The 20,892-nt window shown below is 40.9% G+C and overlaps 1 protein-coding gene across 1 annotated transcript in view; it reads right to left on the reverse strand.

The window, feature by feature from the left end:
- The window catches only part of gas7b (growth arrest-specific 7b), a 59,485-nt gene that overhangs the window by 8,302 nt on the left and 30,291 nt on the right, over positions 1-20,892 (reverse strand). The window contains exons 3-10 of the mRNA XM_068304718.1: positions 16,773-16,850; positions 15,799-15,884; positions 12,545-12,598; positions 9,336-9,425; positions 7,416-7,531; positions 7,119-7,193; positions 2,281-2,359; positions 501-629 (exon numbers count right to left, since the gene is read on the reverse strand). Of these exons, the coding sequence (XP_068160819.1) occupies positions 501-629; positions 2,281-2,359; positions 7,119-7,193; positions 7,416-7,531; positions 9,336-9,425; positions 12,545-12,598; positions 15,799-15,884; positions 16,773-16,850 (707 nt within the window). The remainder of the gene's footprint in view (positions 1-500; positions 630-2,280; positions 2,360-7,118; positions 7,194-7,415; positions 7,532-9,335; positions 9,426-12,544; positions 12,599-15,798; positions 15,885-16,772; positions 16,851-20,892) is intronic.

Genomic DNA, 20,892 nt, shown 5'->3' on the forward strand with positions numbered 1-20,892 from the left:
TCTGCAAGGTCATCAGAGAGTTTGCCAAGTATGTAGGCGGCCTGTTGACAGCGAGAAATATGACTTGAGTAAAGGAATTTAACCAAAGAGTCACATCTTACAAAAGAGACGACATTTGCATCAAACCATCATAACAATAATAGAGTTTGCTAAAAAACTTTCTCAATGTCTGTCCATCATCCACTGTTAAGGCTGACGTCTTTCCTGCTCTGCTTTCAGTGCTCTATGATTCCATCAGAGAGGAACCTTTAATCAGTGAAAGCTGCTCAGATGATAGGAGATGCTACAAACAGTCGCAGTTGCCTTCAGGCTTTGTGCGACTGTTTTTAATGATAAATAGGAATAAGTAGGAATCTGTCCAGGAATGGGACACAGAAGTCTCTTTCGAGAATTTTAATTGCCAGCAGGGAGATTTCCAATATTCTGCTGCCCCAGTCAAAAGTCAAACATGTGTTAAAAAGGAGTTGTTGTGCTTCTTACTTCTGCATGTTTTTGCGTACCTTCTCCACCGCTGCGTAGCGACCAACCAGCTGCTTCCGTAGGTCAGCGATATGATGGTCGAACCTCTTCATGTCCTTTTTGAAGTTCTCCCTGAAGGTCAGAAGAGGCTTTTCCACTTCACTCTGGAGCTGGTCAAATGGAAAGCAATCATAATTCAACACAAACAAGTAAAAGAGAAGGAAAAGTTACAAAAGTTACAATCCTGGGAGATGCGTAACTTTGTTCAAAGCTAATGTTGGTAATTTATTGTGAACTTACTTGCTGACAAGATATGTTCACTCCCTCAGTTTACCACGTTCTGCTGAAGTGTGTCATATAAGGACAGCCAGTTTGCAACAGGATGAAATTTTTAAAAAATGTTTAACAGTGCCTATCATTCCTTTCTCGGGAATTAATGATAAAAAAGAAAAAAGATAAATTGTAGCATAAATCTCAGATTGAAATTGCCGGCGCTCAGTGATGACGTGTTGTGCTTGCAGACTGAGAGTTTCCACGACTTTTGATTACTCTCAGATTCCCGATAAGTGAAAAGAAGAAATGTGTCAGGATTCTTTCACTATTGGGTAACATTAGAAACTCTTCATGCACATTAAGTAATGCTGAAGCAAAAGGCCTTATTTTACTGGCAGAGAGACCTGACCAGAATTATTATGATTTAACTTTTAGTAACAATAAACTTGTCAAATAAAGAGGGAAATGACGGAAAGACTTTTGGAGCCAAATGAAAACATCAGATATCAACAATGCTTAGCTTTATTTAATTTACATCATGATATATAATGGCAAAATACTGTATGAAAATCCAGCCAAGAATACAAGAATAATAAATCTGAATACATTAAAATGTGAGTGTGCCCTTTTTGTTTTTCGAACATAATATCAATCGAGACATTCTGGCCCAGCCCAGAAAGCACTGAAAACATTCATTCTAAGCTCATTTCCCCTCAAATTTCTCTTCCCACTAGAAAATGTGCTGGGCCTGTGGATCTCTAGAGGATGACTTTCCATCAGTCCAACTATAATGTTGATCTCTATCATCGATATTCTATTAACTCCAAAGGCAAAGTCATCCATGAAGCCATGACTACAACAAGCTGAAAGCCAGTTTCCTGACTGCAACCTCAGATTTCCTGTGTATATAACTAAGATAAGATGGTCCAGACTAACTGGATGTAGCTAATTACTAATTTATTACTAGTAACTAACCACAATCTATTAGTAGTCTCCATAGTTTTTGCCACCAGCTGAATACAGTAAGTACTACAACTAATTATATTTCTGGTAAAAGTGAGGTAATCAAGTTCTAGATCTGAACTGAAGTGGTCAGGAAAAGCTGGACTGATATTTTCCCATTATGGAAAAAAATTGAAATAGAATGAAAACATCTAATTTTTGTTTCTTATTCAGGATAGCAAGCTGGGTGAGATGTGGATTCAGCTAAAGGGTCACAGCTGTGGGGGCACAAAGTCAAAAGGTAGTGAAAGGTAATAACTTTATTATGTAGTGTTAAATTAAGAGCTGTTGTGAAACTGTGAAGATGTTAAGCATTACACGATGAGCACAACTCTTATTAACGCATCACCACATCCAGATACAAAGATGGGAAACAAATGAGATGTGAACACAAAATTGCTCCATCTAGATGTCAGTCGTTTGTGCAGCTTCTTATTTAATGGACCGTATTACAGCTTCCTACATCTTCATTGTTGCAAAAAACTTCAAGGCATTATGTGGGGGAGGAGTAGCTAAGGAGATGCGGAGAAAAGAGTGATGAATTACCTTTGAGGAGAACTTTAAATGAACCTCGGCTTCATCTGCGAGGCTCTTCTTCAACCTGGCCCAAGCCTCCCCCATCGTCCTGAGAAGAGATAAGAAGTGTGTTTAATATCATGCACAAGAAAGGACCACACACATTTTGCAGAGAAACAAACACACACACACACACACACACACACACACACAGAGGAGAAAGTGACGGACACACACACACAGAAACAGAGACGGGGTTCAGCAGAGGAGCCAGTGCACAAGTTCATGAAGCTCAAGCAAGCAGGAAATCCACAGACAGTTCACCAGGAGATTAGCCTGCATGGGACAGGAGATAGGACTTGTCTTATTCTCACAGCTCTGAAGTCAGTTGTCCTCCTAGGGTGGGGTGGTGATGTGTGTGTGTGTGTGTGTGTGTGTGGGGGGGGGATTATACAACCCTTGTCTCATGAATGCAGCACTTGTGATTTAAAGACAGTGACTGACCGGTGAAAGACAAAGGAAAGATGCAGACGTATTTCCTCTAGTTAAAACAGCCATCCAACAGAGAAGCAGGCATGAAGCTCTGCATCCAGAACAGATGGGTTTATGGGTAGGAGGGCCACATCAAAGGGTCCATCTGAACAGAAGAAATGCGAAGAATTCCTCCAGACTCGCTTCCAAAACATTCCTGACACTGTCAGCGTCTACAGAAAGTCCACGGCAGCACCAAACACTCAGCACATCTTCAGAGCCTCTGCCGTGACGTCACATCTCAACACTCACCGCTGAAAGCATTGTTTTTTTTGTTAACAAGGCTTTGTTTTCTATAATATTATCATATTCACAGTTTATTTTCACACATTTATGCCGATGTGTGTTGCTCTCAACAACGTGATCCAACAGGACATTCTTGCAGGAAGGGGGGAGAGGCCAGGGGCCTGAGGGGGCAATTTACAAAAGAATATTTATGACAGGTTTCACTTCTTACCCTTAAACTATTTTACTTCGTTTCATATATTGGAGTGAATAAAATGTAATTAAAAAGCATAGTGAGATTTATGATTATCTTTAAAATTTGAAAAAATAACCTTTATAAAATTCCCAAACCATAAAGTCACCTCTACAATGAACTGAGAGATAATTATGGTTGTTACAGAAAAAAAAATTGAGCATATTTTAATCACCCATTAAATTCTAACTTAATTTTGATGGTGTTTCCCTGTTTAACTAACTCTGAACTCTCATGTCCAAAAAAAAGTGTTGTTGCTACAGGATTTCAACAATTTAAGCGTGGGAGGATGTCTCTTCGTGGCTAGGTTGAGCGATCACATATGTCGTCTATCTGCTCCATCTCAAAAAACATGAGCAGGAGGGAAACAGAGCTGTTTGTTTGTGTCCTACGATTCCAAGCTGCAAATGGAGCACCGAATACAATGCAGCTCATGCTTAGCAAGCTACATCTGGAATGTGTCAGTCTTTTAGCCCCTGGTGACAGACAGTCACTTGCCAATGAAATACTCTATCTCAGGAAAATTAATCTCCTTCCACGTACGCCCCCGTTCGAAAGAATTAATGCATTTCATGAGTATAGGGTTGTGTAAAAAAGCGATTACATGCCACAAGTACATTGCCAGCGGACGCGTGAACATCAGGAGTAAATGGATGGCTGCTTCTCTGCTGGGACTGGACAGACGGCAGGAGCCGACCAACAAAACAGCAGTTGTCCTGTTTCACAACAGAGCTGGCCTGAGGGGGGGGGGGAATAATAGCAGTATTGTATCGTAGTGTTCTGGGTGTGGGCACACTGATCCGGCTGGTGTGTTCTGGATTCTATATGGGACAAGTCCATCCCACACCAGTCCACTAATATCATGTTAATACCAGGAGGAATGATCTGACATGGATCTAGACGTTGCATGGGGAGGGTAAGTCTCCCCAAACTTGAACTCTTCATGAGTTTCCCCACTTCCTGTTTCTGATAAAAAGGCGTGTAGGTGAAATACACCCTAAAAATGTATCGTCGGTTGAGGTCCAGTTATACAGGTTCTGTGATCTCACTGTGTAGATTGACAGGAGGCCAGGGCCCAGACCTCAACAAGCTATGAGGATGTTTGGCTCAGTAGCGGTGACACACACACGCATGCACGCACGCACGCATACACACACACACACACAGGTGTGTTATTACTGGAATACACTAAGAGCAGGAGTGGCAAAACTTTACGTTTACGAGTGCATGCTTCCACCGAAGGTCAACATTCATTCATTCATTCATCTTCTACCCCTTCATTCACTGTGGTGGGTCGCGGGGAGCTGAAGCCTATCTCAGCTGACTGAGGGCATGAGGCGGGGGAAACACAGGGCGGGACGCCAGTGCACCGCAGAACCACACAGACACACAGACAAGCATGCACAAAGGTCAACAGTCACTTTAAATGAAATCAAACTAAAATCCAAATTCCAATGACAAAACAAAAGATGAATGAAAATCCAACAAGATTTGGGAAATTGATAACAATGCTGGAAAAAAATTCCACTTTCAATCTGCAGTTTCACTTCATCCACTTAACCAGTTTGAAGATAATCCATCGTTCATCAAGTTAAAATCTGATTATGTCAAAAAAAGTTAAATAAATCCTGATTCTGCTCTTTAAACAAAATCCATTCCAACATTTAATGGGTTATTTCTATTGAAGCGCTCGACCCTCAAACCAAGGTTCAAGAAAATCAGAAGAGTAAATTCAGAGCGATCCCACAAAAACAGCAAATGCCGGTGAGAACTGAATAAACAGTTTAAATACTTCACATTTTCGTCTGTAAACGGCATGGATTCTGTTTATCTCATGCATAACCTGCCGAGGATGGGCGGCATGGTGGTGCAGTAGGTAGCGCTGGTGTGGCGCCCGGAGTTTCCCCCACCTCAGGCCCTCAGTCAGCTGGGATTGGCTCCAGCTCCCGCGACCGGCCACAGCGGATGAAGCGGAAGAAGATGAAATGAAATTGAATAACCTGTCGAGGATCGGAGGGGAAGTTGGTGATCACTCAGCCTCTGTGAACGTTCTGCTGGAGCCATGTTGCCGTGCGCTCTCACCGTCTGCTTGTGGAATCTCTTAATAAGGATGAGTTTAATAAAGAATGCTGTGGTACAAATCACAGCTTCTCTTTGTGGGTGCCTTCAAATGGTCATGCCCTCTCAGCTTCCTGTGAGTTTTCTCTGCATATCCCAGCGTCCCGTCAGACATTCAGACAAAGACGGAGTCTCAGCGTGATTCTCCCACCGCTGACACACTGGAGTAGAGGAGTGGCTGTAAACTCATTCTGCCAGCAGGGATTCCCTGTATTCTCTTTTCCTTACAACCCCTAATTCACCTGACCAAATCTCATGAGATTCATCTTCGCTCTTACATCAGTATCTCCTTCAAAGGTTTTTCTCTGGTGCTAATGTTAGCTACCTTTTTACTCATATTAAACCTCTCCCCAGTCAGATTCTCTGTAGCTTTCTGCTCAAGTCACTCTAAATGTTTGTATTTATGCCTACCATACCAGCCTGTAGGAGCAGTGTTCTGATCTGGAGTGCTCCATTTTTCATTCATTTTATTTTCAAACACTTTATTAATACCCAGTGAGCCTTTTTTTTTTTTACTCTGTAGATTTCACACACACAGGCCGAAGCACACACACACTCAATGTGCCAGTGGACATGCAATCATGGAGAGCTGGTGGAGCGAAGGGCAGCCACGTGGCATTAGGTCAGGTCCATTAGGTCAGGTCTATGTTCAAGTCCAGGTTCAGCTCAGTTTGGTTCCCAATGATCCGACTACCTGAACAATCTGAAAGAGCAGCTTCTACCATTAAGGGATTTTTCTTCCCTGACGCCACAAGCATATTTCAAGATGACAATGCCACAATCCGTCAAGTTAGAATTAGTTCAAGGAGACACTGGATGGAAATGAATAATAATAAGTGATGCTGCGTAACCTTATCAAAATGACGCCACGGTGAATGCATCACAAAATGAAAGTGCAACAGAGAATTGTGAGCACTTTATTTGTCCAACGCTGCACTGACACACTTCATTGGAGTAGGATTTGGCTCCAAGTACTTCCTAATTAAACTCTTTGCAGAGGAGTAACCCCACCCCCACCCTCCGACCCCCAAACATCCCCTTCCACCCCCAAACATCCCCTCAACCCAACACAAATAGAAACTCATTATGAAGGGAACACTGAACCATTGTTAATAAGAAGTTCTGCAGATCAATTGTAACTTAAATAAAGTCACAAGTAAGTTTGTGTGATTAGCTTTTATTTTTAACTGTTATTTGATGAAGGATTTTATTGCTAAAAAACAACAACAACAACAACATCACAAGTTCCTTAAGCTCAAGAGCATTTTTTTCAGTTCAGTTTAAAAAAACACAAAACATAGAGAAGTGGAACGTTTTTACTCTTGAGAACCTTGGACCAGTGAAGGTCTGGCATTTTGCTCAATAAACTGTTGTGTGTTGAACAATTTATTTGATAATTATTAATTTGAGATTACTCTTGTTTTCAAAATTAATCTCATGTGAAATTGATGTTTAAGTTTAGACCTTTTTAAACTGTCAATCACCTGATACTGAATCTTTGTTGTAGCTGTTCTGCAGCTGACCCTGAACTTTGACCCTCTTATGAAGAAATCTGTACACTGTGGTGCAATAAAGCGTCACACTGATATAATTTAAATATCTTCTGTGGTAAAGAAGCCACTAAAAAACATCTCCTATCTCCAAAGCTGCTCCACCAAAGAGAGAATTTGTTGACATGTACTTTTTAAAAAGTGTTTTTTAACATCTCTGATGCAGTTGCCATGTGTGACAAAACACTCACCCTTCTTCCTGGCTTGCTAGCGGTATCTGGGAGAGCTTGGAGAGATTCTTGGCGTACTCTTCTTCTATCTTTATCCTGAGAGGGAAGTAGAGAGTTTCACTACCACCAAGTCTTTAAGCAATCTGACTGTTTCCATGTGTTTCCTGTGTTGTGCAACTTGGTGACGTATATGAACGGATGAAAAAAATAGGGGAAACGGTGGATTTGATGACAACTGTTTTCTACGTTTTCATAGTAACATTATGGGATGAAGTGGCAAAAACAGAAACGGGAGATGACTGATGATCACGCTGATACCTTTCTCGTACAAACTCGGCCATCTCCTTCTGCATCTGCTTCCCCTTCAGCTGTTTCTGCAGCAAAACCTCGAATCCTGTGATGCAGCCGTTGCCCTGGGTGTCCTTCTTATCAGCCTGCGAGATAAACATTTAAAGCACAGAAGAACACATTGAACAAACACTTAGCAACCAAAATGACAACATCACAACTCAAACTCAGTGAAATAACCTCTTTTTGATGCGCTCTCAAATACAGAGATAAAGTAGCACTAGATTAAGGTTAGAGATTAAGGAAAACCTTAAATGTAAACCTCGAGGCATGTTTAAATTTAAGTAAGAAGTGTTAGACTTTAATACACTAGAATAAACTCTGACAAGGTACTGCCTTTTAATCATATTAAAAACAAACTAACTTGCAGAAATTAATTTATGGGTTCCTGTTTATGATTCTGAAGCATTCTTAAGTCTGTAAAATATTCATTTTGCTGCAGAGAAGAAGCAACTTAATCATGAAATTACATTATACTATTTGTAGTTTGGTTTTAATCTACAATCTTTATTAATATTTCAATGCCAGTAAATTTAAAGCAAGGATCAATCTGTCAAACCTTTATAGTTTCTCCAGAATTAAATTCTCTGCGTTTATGCTCTGCTATAATTAACTGGCGTCTCATCCAGGATGTAACCCGCCTCTCGCACGTAGCCAGCTGAGATATCCAGAACTCTTGCAAAATGGACTAGCGGCTGCAGACAACGTGATTACGATCGTCTCGTGTACAAGAAAATGGATGGATGGGTGGAGCAGCCAAACTCCTCTAATCCTATTTCAGTTCTTGTTTTTTTTTGGTTAACCTGAGGTCGATAATGATTACTGTGGCCAGTAGATACAACAGATCTAACTACTGTAGAACATATAACCCATTAAGGGCGTGTAAACTAGTTACGAAGTTCGAAAACTGAAACGTGAGAATCCTTTGAACAAATGTAAAGCATTTGCGATGTACATGTTAGTGTCTCCTCTTTGCTTTGACTCGTTCTTTATACTTCTGTGTGTGCGATCAGTGTGTTAGCTGCATTCTTCATCCCTGGTAGAGATGACACGGCAGAGATGGTGATGCCCAACAAGGCGGCAGGAGCCAGATGGCTCTCATCGCTCCAGCCAGTTCTACATAACGGTTCTCCCAACCATGCTGTCTGCTGGATCATATTCAAGTCAACACTGATTCTCCACATGAAGCAAAGGCAAGATGAGATTAATATGAAGTCATGTTAAAAGACGAAAGATTCTAGTTCACAGAATCTAGAGGTTGTCCATTTAGTGGCTTAGCGGGGGGAGCAGCAAGACTTAATTATCTACTACGACAGATAGCTATTTTAACTTATCAGAATTTGTTGTTGTCAGTTGTATTAACTAAAAGTTATGAAGTATGTGAAGTAAAACATAGTGGCATCAGTCAAGTAGTTTTTGAGTGTCTACACAAAATGTTAGGACATGTAAAGATTTATTTTTCATTCTTGTATTTTCACCTTTATCTAGATATAATCCATTTTTTTCTATAATACATTTATTAAATATTGTGGAAATCCTTCCATAATAGTTTGCATAATGTTGCTAACAAACAAAAAAATACAAAAAAAACAAAAAAATAAAGCGGAAACCTTCACCACCTTGGCAGAGGCAATAGGATGAATTTACATTAAGTTCTGAAGTTACCCACAAAACCTCTTTTAGATGTTTTTTTCTTAATTAAAAATAATGTCTAATTCTTTGGAGAAATATTAAGACCGGGATGCTGCTCTAATTCCAGCAGTTCACGAATTCCCTCAAAAGGAGAGCTGTCATTTTTTGGCAATGGTCTTGATCTGCCTGACCAGATATATTACAGCCAATTTGTGGAATATGGGGCAGAGGAATTTATAGACTTTGAGGTGAATTTACCCAGAAGTAGTCACAGTAGCTCCACTCGTCTGGTTTCAGCAGCTGTTGCTCCGGCATGCAGGACGGAGACGGAAACGTCACACAGTTAATCTGGAGAGAGAACGAGAGAAGAGCAACTTAATCTGGACGTTCTTCATACAATGACATACGAGTTTGCCTTCTTTCCAATGCACTTTGCAGCCGCAGCATTACGTATGATGTGATGACAGACAGACAGAGAGGCACACATAACCACACCCACAGCCACACACACACACACACACACACACACACACACACACACACACACACACACACACACACACAAACACAGCCACACACACACACACACACACACACACACACACACACACACACACACACACACACACAACACAGCCACACACACACACACACACACACACACACACACACACACACAAACACAGCCACACACACACACACACACACACACACACACACACACACACACACACACACACACACACACACACAAACACAGCCACACACACACACACACACAAAGACAGCCACACACACACACACACACACACACACACACACACACAAACACAGCCACACACACACACACACACAAAGACAGCCACACACACACACACACACACACACACACACACACACACACACACACAAACACAGCCACACACACACACACACACACACACACACACACACACACACACACACACACACACACACACACACACACAAACACAGCCACACACACACACACACACACAAAGACAGCCACACACACACACACACACACACACACACACACACACACACACACACACACACACACACACACACACACACAAACACAGCCACACACACACACACACACACACACACACACACACACACACACACACACACACACACACACACACACACACACACACACACACACACACACACACACAGTACTCTATTACTTCCTCAGCGCTCTCAGATCAGCTCAGAGAACATCCAAAGTAAAAACTTTTCCAATCACTGTGGTGCTGTCCGTTCACTTTTGGCCATTCACCTTTTCCTTGGGGACACTATTGTCAATAAAGAGCTTTGTGGTTCTCAGTCTTTTTGGCATTCATTGCTGAGCTCTCTACCACAACACTCTTAATTGTCTAGCGCTCGCTCTTACACCCAGCAATGTTGTCTCCATTAGCTCCAGGGCTATTCAATGCCAGCTGCTCTGGGGTTACATTTAATAGGACGTTACCATACCCATGTCACTTTAGCAGATTATGTGCCCAGGGGTTTGGTGCAATGCGGTTATATTTGTCCTTTAAACCTCTGGGGTTGTGAGGAAAGCAGAAGTCAATTAGCTCTAGATGCCTTAGAAACAGCAGAACCACTCCGGACACAGCTGCACAAGATATGACAACAGCGGAACAAAAATTCTATTTTGCCAAGAAAATACAGAACTTGCTCTGCGTAATTTTCAGCTGACCATGTATTTTTCAGGCTTTAGAAACCAAATAAACAAATGAAGAAACCAAAAGAAAAAGGGGGTATGAAAAGACTTTCTTCAAGGAAACCAATAGGAACTCCGTCTAATTTCACACTCATTTCAATTAACTCAGGAGGTTCACAGCATGCACTGAGGAACCAGTTCCCATTAAAGAAGTTCTCCCGCACCACAGAACAGCCTTTTCTACTGCCACGGCGATGGCTTCAAGAGTCAACCAGAAGATGCGGTTCCACTGATGACTTTTCCAGAGCAAATATTTAGACAGAAATACAAGGAGAAGAAGTCTCTAATTGAATCCTATCTTGGCATATGGACCTTATAATTTGAGGGAGTGGCTCTCTGTTTAATCACCGTGGAGGTCCAGAGGTTGACAGCTAGTAGGGCTTCAGACTGACCCCCAATTCCTTTGATGAAGACGAGGGGGAGGCATCGCCTGCCAGTCGTCATCCATGGACTGTTTGTTTGCATTCACACTCACACAGTGCTTCCAGTGCTTTCCCCAGATGACCTCAAGCAACTGATATCCATTAAAGCCCATCCTACAAAAAGTGAATGTCTAACGTTGTCTTCGACAGAAAACTCATTACAAAATAAAAATAGTAAATCCTTCCAACCTGAAGCTCTACTTATCTTTAGATTGTCTCCCAAAAATAACCAAACCACATTGAACTTGTTTTGGAAATGCTTGAACAGTTTTCTTTCCAGATGTTACCCATGGACAAGTGGTGAGCTATGAAAGCTAGTCGACTCTTCAGATCCTGTGATGGAAAGCGCATCTGCTTCCTGTCCATTAAAAGTATTATATTTATTCATAAATAGTCCTACTACCTTAAATAACAACAACCAGACACAAAAGGGATTATTCAAACAGTTTAAAAAGATGATGACAGCATGTATATATCAAAATCTGCATTCTACCTGTTGCATCAAATATTGATGCAGCGGTTATGTAGGACAGTGCAGTTCATGTAATGTAAAATGATCAGAGCATGTCTGAGTGTGATTGGTTGCTTTGGCTTGACCTAGCAGCACCGTGTCAGCGATCTTTCTATTTTTTGGGCTATCTTCTTCTTTCTTTATGACTGTAAATTTCTACCTTCTCACTTAAAAGAACTCAGTTTTGTCTCTTGTGGAATCCAGGAACATTTTCATAAACTCTTTCAATCCTAATCATTACCATGGAGTATCAGATGCATTACTACCAAGCAAACCAGTCTCAACTCTATTTCCATCATGTTTCTGGTATAAGCATCTGCAGCACCACAGTTGCTATGGAAGCTGAAACAGTCACCCTTATCTCAAGCTTGAGGTTTAAAAAGTCAAACAAAATCTAAAACATCTCATCAACAACAGCTCTGCTTCTTTCCTGAGTAAGAGTACCAGCTGGACGCAACCACTGGACGACAGGAGAAATCATCTGGATGCTGAAGAGGATGATGTCACAGTGTGTCTGTTCACTAGCAACTGAAAACAAAGACTGTTCACTGGAGTGAATGAAAAGGAAATATACGTGGAAGTTAAATAAATAACCCAAGGTTTATTCTAAAGCCCGCAACTGCTGCAGCAAACATGCATAAAGATGTTAATTCTATCAATATGCAAAAATGATATTTCAAAACTTGGAACAAACAGCAAATCTTTTCCTTCTGGGCTTTTGTGAAGAACCATGGTTGAGTTCAGGATTAGTTGAGTTTCAGTTAGTTGCCCGACTCACCGTGACTGTGGTCTCCTTGTTCTGTTTCCTGGTTGGTGAAACTGATCCTGGGCTCTGCAGGGAGAAGAAGGACGCTCCATCAAACCCTCCATCATCCATGGCAGACATGGCTGCTCAGAATACATAGAATATCACACGCAGGCAAATACAATCGTCTTCCTAGTGAGGGCTGTTTGCATCTGTCTGCTGCTCTCTGCTTCTGCTGCTCCGTGTGTGTGTGTGTGTGTGTGTGTGTGTGTGTGTGTGTGTGTGTGTGTGTGTTTGTGTGTGTGTGTGTGTGTATGTGTCAGTGTGTGTGGTGCTGTGCTGAATAGGGAGGATAGTTCTGCAGAGCAACCGTGATTCTCTCTCTCTCTCTCTGTGCATGTGTTTCTGATGTCTAACACTTGAGCTTATAATAGAGAAACTTCCAGTCTTCTGACATGACAGCCAACATGGGGGGGGGGGCAGAAACCACTATAAATATGGCGAAGAATAAGTGCGCATTGCGTTCAACACTTCTCCAAAAAAAATAAACAATATCTCATAGAAACAACCTTGAATCTATTTGTTTTTATAATTTCTGAATGACTGGATGTGTGCAGCAGACAAGAGGGTAACCGAGGAGACGGACTGGATAACTTGAATGGATCCTGTATAGCTGCATCCTGCCTGCTTAATTATGATCAATGCAGCAGATACTCCAGGAGGGATTAATCTGATTTAGCTGCAATCAGCCACTTCGTTAATAATGAGAGGTGAGAGAGAGACACCATCATTATCACTGTTATCCAACATATTCTGTGCAATAGTCATGATTAATTTTTGTCATTTGTAAAAAGATGCTGTGAGATGTCGGACTGGGCTTTTTTCCTTTGACCTTTTAAACTCATATCTGTATTGACATGACAGAGGTGATGTGTAACATTAGAGGTGAGGAAGTAGTGTCACTTTCAGAAACTCCACATCACACCTCATACTGAATATTTCTAGAAACAACTCTGATCAAAATTAAACCTAAACAGAACAAAACAGATAAACGGATTGTTTGTTTAGCTCTATTTTGAGGGCAGGATATAATTCTCCATTCCCTCCTAGCATAAGTGGAACCTGTTATGACATAAGCATTGATTGGTTGAGACCTACTTGGGATGATAGCTTTAAAAAAATGAACCAATCAATGTCTGTCGGATTTTTCCCAATATGTGCTGTTCATAAGTCATGTTGCTAAAACAACCATCAACCAACTTAAATCACTATTGCTCATATTAAATATAAGATAAAGAGTCAATGTCTCAGTGGACAATACCAATTAAACCCTAAAATGGTCTGGGGTTTCGAATTTTTTTACTTTTTTTTATTTTCAGCATGTCCATCAAAAGTAGTTTTAAAAACACACTACAGCAGTTTTGAAAATCATGTGGAACACACTAAGATCTGCTCTCGTGGAAGGTAACCCTGGGTAAAAGAGCTACAGCTCTGAGGCTGGTACTTTTGAATCAGTTTTCATCACTATCCAGGGCTCGAAATAAACTTTTTTTCTTGGTAGCACTGGTGCTCCCAAATTTAGAAGTTGGTAGCACCAGCAAAGACTTTAGGAGAACCTACCCAAAAGCAAGGCAGTGACGGAGCGATAGAGACCGCTCCGTCCATCTCCGTTCCGCGCGCCTCTCTCCCTCGCCTAGGAGAGCAGCCGCACTTGCGCTCTCATTGTTTCCTGGCAGGAGCGCTGTCTCACAAAAAAAGGCGCACCAGATTTTTTTCCCTAGTCGCACCGGTGCTCCCAAATATATTCAATAGTCGCACTGATAAAAATTTGGGCGACCAAAATGGGCGCAATTTTGAGCCATGCTATCTACAGATTGTCTCCTCTTGAGTCACTAAAAATACAAGATTCAAAAATAAGGGGACCTCACACACTACAGGATTTCCTAACAATACTTGTGCCAGAGGGAGCAAAGAATGCACCACAAAACCAAACGCCTGAGGATGCTCCTGAAGCGACTGGCCTACTTTACAGTGAGAAAACAAGAAAATGAGTGTGTATAAAGAGATGATGGAATGGTGCAGTGGATTTTCTGAAAGTACCGACATAATCATGTAAACTGTAACCCCTAAATAATAAGCGCATGTGAAGATGATCTGAACAGCCTCGATTGAACACAAACAGATCAGGAGGTGTAAGACTGATTCTGTAGCACTTTAGATTACCTGATCATTTGTGTAAAAAAGGGTTCTCATCGTAAATCAGACCCAACATCTCCTTAAGGGCTGAAACTGGGGAGAAATAAGCCCAATGTCCCTGCTGCCTGACAAGGCAGTCACAGACTGCAACATCCCGCGACACCCCTGAATTCAAAATTTTACCCTGACCTACTGTCATTGATCAAAGCACTAGCTTTGGTCTCCAGTCTTACTCACATTGGCCCTTCTCCCTCGTATTTCTATCTTATCTGGTTCCTGAGTGTACACAAGTTTACATTTGACCTTGACCTACTTCTGTCAAGGTCAAGGTCATCATCTAATTTCATCCCCTTTGCCACCCGAGTAATGTGCTTTTAGTTCAATCTGCGACAGTTGTGAAAGTATTTGGTTGACAAACGAACGGAGGGACGAACACTGACAATTACATCACCGCTTTGAAGCGGGATGTAAAAACTTGACTTGATTGTTGGTTTCCAGTTTGATTATTTCTCAATTTATTTTGTAGCAGTGTTCTCATGTCATGTCCTACACTTTTCTTGTGTTTTCCTCTGGTTGGTTTTTCTCGATTGGTTTCTCTACTGTTTGTGTCCCACTGTTTCCACCTGTCTGAACTGTCCCCTCCTCCCTGTGCTACATGTTTGTCATTATCTCTTCATTCTTTCGGGACTTTATTCTGCTTTTGTTTTTGGATTACTTTTTTGGATCATCTTTTGTATCCTGCATGCCTACTGAACTGGTTGGACATAGATAATTTATATTAAATCACTGAAATGTAAATCTTTGTCTCTGACTGCATCTGGATTTTTGACCTCATTCAAGCCTCATACTGTTCCTGTGCTCTACATCACACACTATGACAACTAAATACCTAACCAGAATGTCCTCTATTCTGCCTGCTAATCAAACCGGTAAACTATAACCAGCAGAATGTTTTCACTTGGGTAAATTCAAGATCTATAAAGATATGAAATCAGTCACTTCGCTGGATATTTAATGTGCTGATGTCCTCAGTGTTTCTGCAGTGGTGCACACTGTATGTAAAAACTGGAGCGACTGTCAAATCCCGTTACCTGTTGCTCAGTGCTGCTCTTTCGAACCAGGCTGCTGTGTGAATGCTCCACATGCAAAGGACTTCCACCTGAGTAAAATCCATTCACTGGAGAGAAATGACAAGAATAGAACAAGACAATTAGTGTAATAGTTTTATGGTATCTGGTGGAGTGCTTCATCAAATCACACCGGAGTTGAACCGTCTTTGTTTTTGTAGTGTGTCAAATATTTAAAACTTCAGTGTTAACAGTCAAAAACTAGAATTGGTTTTTGTGTAGTATGACTAGTTTGAAAATGAGTGGCCCATGAAACGGGGATGCACCGTTAAAACAAAAAAAAAAGTAAACTGTGAGACTCCATTGATATCCATTCATCGTGCTCCCATTTTTTTAAACAATTATCTGTGATTGTTATCTGTGCCCTCCTCTGCTCCTCTGGTCAGTATGCAAACTTTATTTTTTCATCATCAGTCTCAGCGGAGTCATCAGCCACCACCCCCATCAGTGTCTGAACTCTATGGATCCATCATGCTGCTGCTCAGGACAGATTACCTTCAGTCACCATCTCCCCACAGCAGTAAGAGAATCGAAGCTTCTGTGTGTGTGGGGGTGGACACCTAAACAGCTACACCATCTGCGCTGCACTTCACCAAAAGTGTAAGCACGCATCGGAGATTCAGCTGTTTGTTCTGAGATTAAAAAAGACGCTGTTCACAACAAATGGGCTTTCCTCCATACATTTGAGATCTTGAGTGGGGATCATTTTCAAAAACCTTGCCGGAGCTGCTTGTTTGTCGACCTTTAAATGAGAGCCAAGTGAAGGACAGAGGAGGCCTCAGTTCTTGAGGCTACAGATAAAATTAGTCACAGGAAGTGTCTGTGAGGGGGTGCTGTGAGCCACTGTGGAATTTAAAGAGTATTAACCGCCTCTTGGAAGCACAACTTTAGAAAGTTGTAGCAAGTTGAGTTCAGATGATGAGACGTATTGGTGTTACCTGCTGGAAGTGAGTTCTTGTGTCTGAGGGACATCTTGGGGGTCCCGGGTGTGCTCGATGGTCTCTCCCATGTGGTTTCTGATAGAGAGGAGAGAATGAATGTCAGGACCAGCCTTTGAGGTATTTTTGTCATTTTATTCAAAGTACAATATATTTGTCAGCAACTAAAGATTCAGATTCAGATGCTGCATACAAATCTGTTGCAACCAGCAACTAAAACTCAAACCTTTGAGTTTTAGTTGCTGATTGCTGACCAGTGTGTTAACTAATCATGCCAAATCACTCTGAATTAGCCATATGCAAGCACTTTTTTAGAATTAAAGCAAACGCCCAAATATCATTGTATATGTTTTATTTTATTTTTTATTTTTATTGGGTATTTATTTGACAAAGCCTGCTGGTAATCAGGCTATTGGTAGTTTGGGACTTATTTTGTCCTTTACCCAGCATCACAACATTTAGCATTTAAAAATTAAAATCAACATTTGGAAACAGCCTTCATTTCAATGGGACTTTAAGAAAAAGATCAATACTTTAAGTAATATAATATAATGTATAAAGAGTTTTTCTTCGCTCATCTGTCAATAATGTTAACTGAATCAGCATGAGCTTTAAGCCAACAGTCCTGAATGGTGGTCATCCAGTCACTTAACACTCAATTTTATCAATGTGTCCCTACTGGTGGGAAAAGATCTGCTGGTGAGTCAAAAACTGTTTCATGCTCTCGCAGAGCGGAAAAGACTAAAACAGGGAATTTTTCTTCAAACTATAAAATTGGTCCTCAGGTCCAAAAATACCAAATGACAATGACCCGAATACAGAAAGCCTCTCTTTGAATTTTCCTCCGCTGGCCATTCTCAGCATAGCACTGAGCTCAATCAGACCTTAACTGTCAGCAAAGACAGAAGAGCCACACAGACGTAAAGAGCTTTTATTTCATTTGGGTCTTTTTGCCTTGCTCTGCTCTGTTTGGTGTTGCTGAGCGGAGAAGACAACTGAGCCAAGGCCATCAGCTCAAATGTCACGCATGGAGGGGATAACTGGCAGTAGGCTCAGGCACTGATGTACAACACTGGTGTTCAGCCTTTACTCTCAGGCCTAAATGCCTCCATTCCCTCTGATAGGTAGTCAACAAATCAATACTGTGAGAAAAATAGGATATTAATGCAGAAAAATATAACATAATCCACTCAGCTCAGGAAAATCGTTTATTATGGTTACTGTCTGCTTTGCCAGAAGGGAAAGCAGTCAAAACAAAACACAAGAATAGTTTTATTGCATTTGATATGCAGACAATGCCCAGGGAACTGAAAACTAATTGGGAAAATATGACAGATTTTATTATTTTTAATCACGCGTGCCCTTTAGTAAAAAAAGAAACAGCTATTTTTAAATCCTTTTCACAAATATAAGATCCCACATATTTACTGTAATGTTTGACACCTGCAGGGAACAGGTTTAGTTTCCAGGCAACTAGCTTTTGAAATGCAGATTGCTGATCATTTCTGTCAAACAGGCTTTCATGCTTTAAAGCAGGTGAGAGATCAGACCAGACACCTGCCATACTCAAACTTCCACATTCAGTCACACAAGTGCTTTCCATCAGTCTCATTGTCGTGGGGTAATTGAAATCTAAGTGTTAATCACGCTAAATTGCCTTGATAGTTTTGTTTGTGGAATCTATCTGTTCACTCTACCCGTTCCACTATTTGTGGAGTAGTTTATCTACCCTTTTCAGGGCTGACACAGATCCTAAAGACGTGAATAGATGATCAATGAATACTGAAGTATCTTAAGATTCAAGCTGCATGAGTGTATGTCATTTATGGAACATTATAACAGGAATGAATGCTTTTCTGATCCATCTGCATCAGTCATAGCATTTCCATTTTGCAGGGAGTAGGCAGTAGTAACACATGTGTGAATATATGAATGGAAATAATCAGCGGCAGGTCTAAAAACAGAAATACGTTGGTACCAGCTCACTGTCCACTCAAACAACATAAATGATCCAGACATCACCGACTGGAGAAACGTCCTAGTTTGCTATAGAACTGCTTATTGTTATTCCTATGTATATGACACTGGTCTCTTTTTCATTAGCGATCTCACATCTATACTTTTCTATTGCACACAAGGCATTATCAGGGCTATGCTAAAGAGGTGCTACCTGTGACGGTTAACATGTCATGCATTTGCCAGTAATAAAAGCGACAGCCACAGACAAGAAGAACAGCAACACTGCAGCTATTGTGAGGAGACGTTGGAATTTACAGTTGAGTAGAATGCCAAGCTTCAAAGTGGGCAGTCCGGTTCATAATCTTGATTTGACAGCTCTGCCAACAGCGACACAATTACGAAATGTTAAGAAACTTCAGCTTACAGCTGAGGGAAGTGAAAATAACCAGCATATAGGATAATAAAATAAGTATTAAGAACCTAAATGAAAGCGGACAATTGAATTCCTTCTCCAGAATGAAAGCAGGCACATGGATGTGGATGCAAAGACAATAAATAAAAATAACTTCGGCAATAACAAGAATGAAGATAGAGTACTTCACTTGAATGATACTAAAAAAATTCACCAAGTACAAAAAAATCACAAATACTTCTAGCTTCACGCATGAAATGCGTTTGAAAGTGGATCTGTACCAAAACTTAAGTCCCATCCAAAAAGTTAATTCTGATTCAGATATAAACTGAGGCTTCATTAATACACCTGCAGTGGATCTACAGTATGCATGCTGGGACTGGACGTTGTCTGGTGTGTTTATACAGCATCCAACTGGTCAGACTGGGCAGAGTGGTGAGTCCAGGGAGACGGATGGTGCAAACCACAGCAGCCTGCTCCGCTACACCCAGCAACACAGGAAGGAAAGCCTAGGAAAAAAACAAGAACATGCAGCGCTCACCCACGCACACTGCCCTGTTACTATGGTGATGCTGAAACAACACATACACGCAGGACAGTGTCTAATCTAGCTGAACTTTACCGTAACAAAAGAAATGCTATAAATACCAAATGCTTCACGAGAGCCACTATCAGATGAGTTTGTTGGGAAACAGTTGCTGTGGCGGCCAATTTTCAAAGAATCACGGCAAGTGTGCATTATGGGTTAGCCTCATCTAGGCTTTCATTGAGCCACAAGATAACAAAAACACAGAAAATACATCCTCAGAGGCCACTTTACAACACCGCAGGAACAGGACTGCTTTATCTGTAGGATACACGCGTTTTTATGGGGAAAAAAGTCATGAAAAATTAACAAGTGTCTCTCTGAGGAAATATTCTTGTCAGTTCCATCTGTGTCCATCTGGAATATTATCAGCTTTACTACTAAAAAACAGATAAGTCGGGTCCCCGCAGAAATAACAGTGCTAAAGCATCATCCCGTAACAATACAATCAAAAGCAGAAGAGGAGGACAAGGAAGAGTGACTCTTCCATCTCTGAGCTGGGCAGAGTAGTTCATTTTGGGTCCTTCCCCCCTCAAGGACACAGCTTGACAACTGATTTAGCATTCTGTCGCATCATAGTGTCGACACTGAACGTGTCGTCTAACACCAGGGTCCACAGGCCCCACCAGAGGTTCATGGGATTGCCCATGCAAGCGATAAGAACTTTGTTTGTATAAGAACAATTTTGAAATGTAAGAAAAAAACATGTGATCTCACGTGTCTGAACCCACTCAGAAAGTCGCTTCAATAAATATTAGCATTCAGAAAACCTGTCCTTAAGTCAAGTATTATATTATAAAACCACTTTCTTCAGTCAGTCAACATGACATATAAGCATGAAATGCTCATATTCCCGACTCAGGTGTGTCTTCATCCTGTTAGATGCACACAGTAAAGCTTCAAGTTTTATGGACTTTTCTTATTTATTACCTGGAAATAAATAAATAAATAAATAAATAAATATATGAATACATAATACATTCATTCATTCATACATACATACATACATACATACATACATACATACATACATACATACATACATACATACATACATACATACATACATACATGCATACATGCATACATGCATACATACATAAATACATACATACATACATACACACATAAATAAATAATAAAAGTCCCCAAATCACAAAAAG

Source organism: Antennarius striatus, chromosome 21 (assembly GCF_040054535.1).
Source record: "Antennarius striatus isolate MH-2024 chromosome 21, ASM4005453v1, whole genome shotgun sequence".
Lineage (NCBI taxonomy): Eukaryota > Metazoa > Chordata > Actinopteri > Lophiiformes > Antennariidae > Antennarius > Antennarius striatus.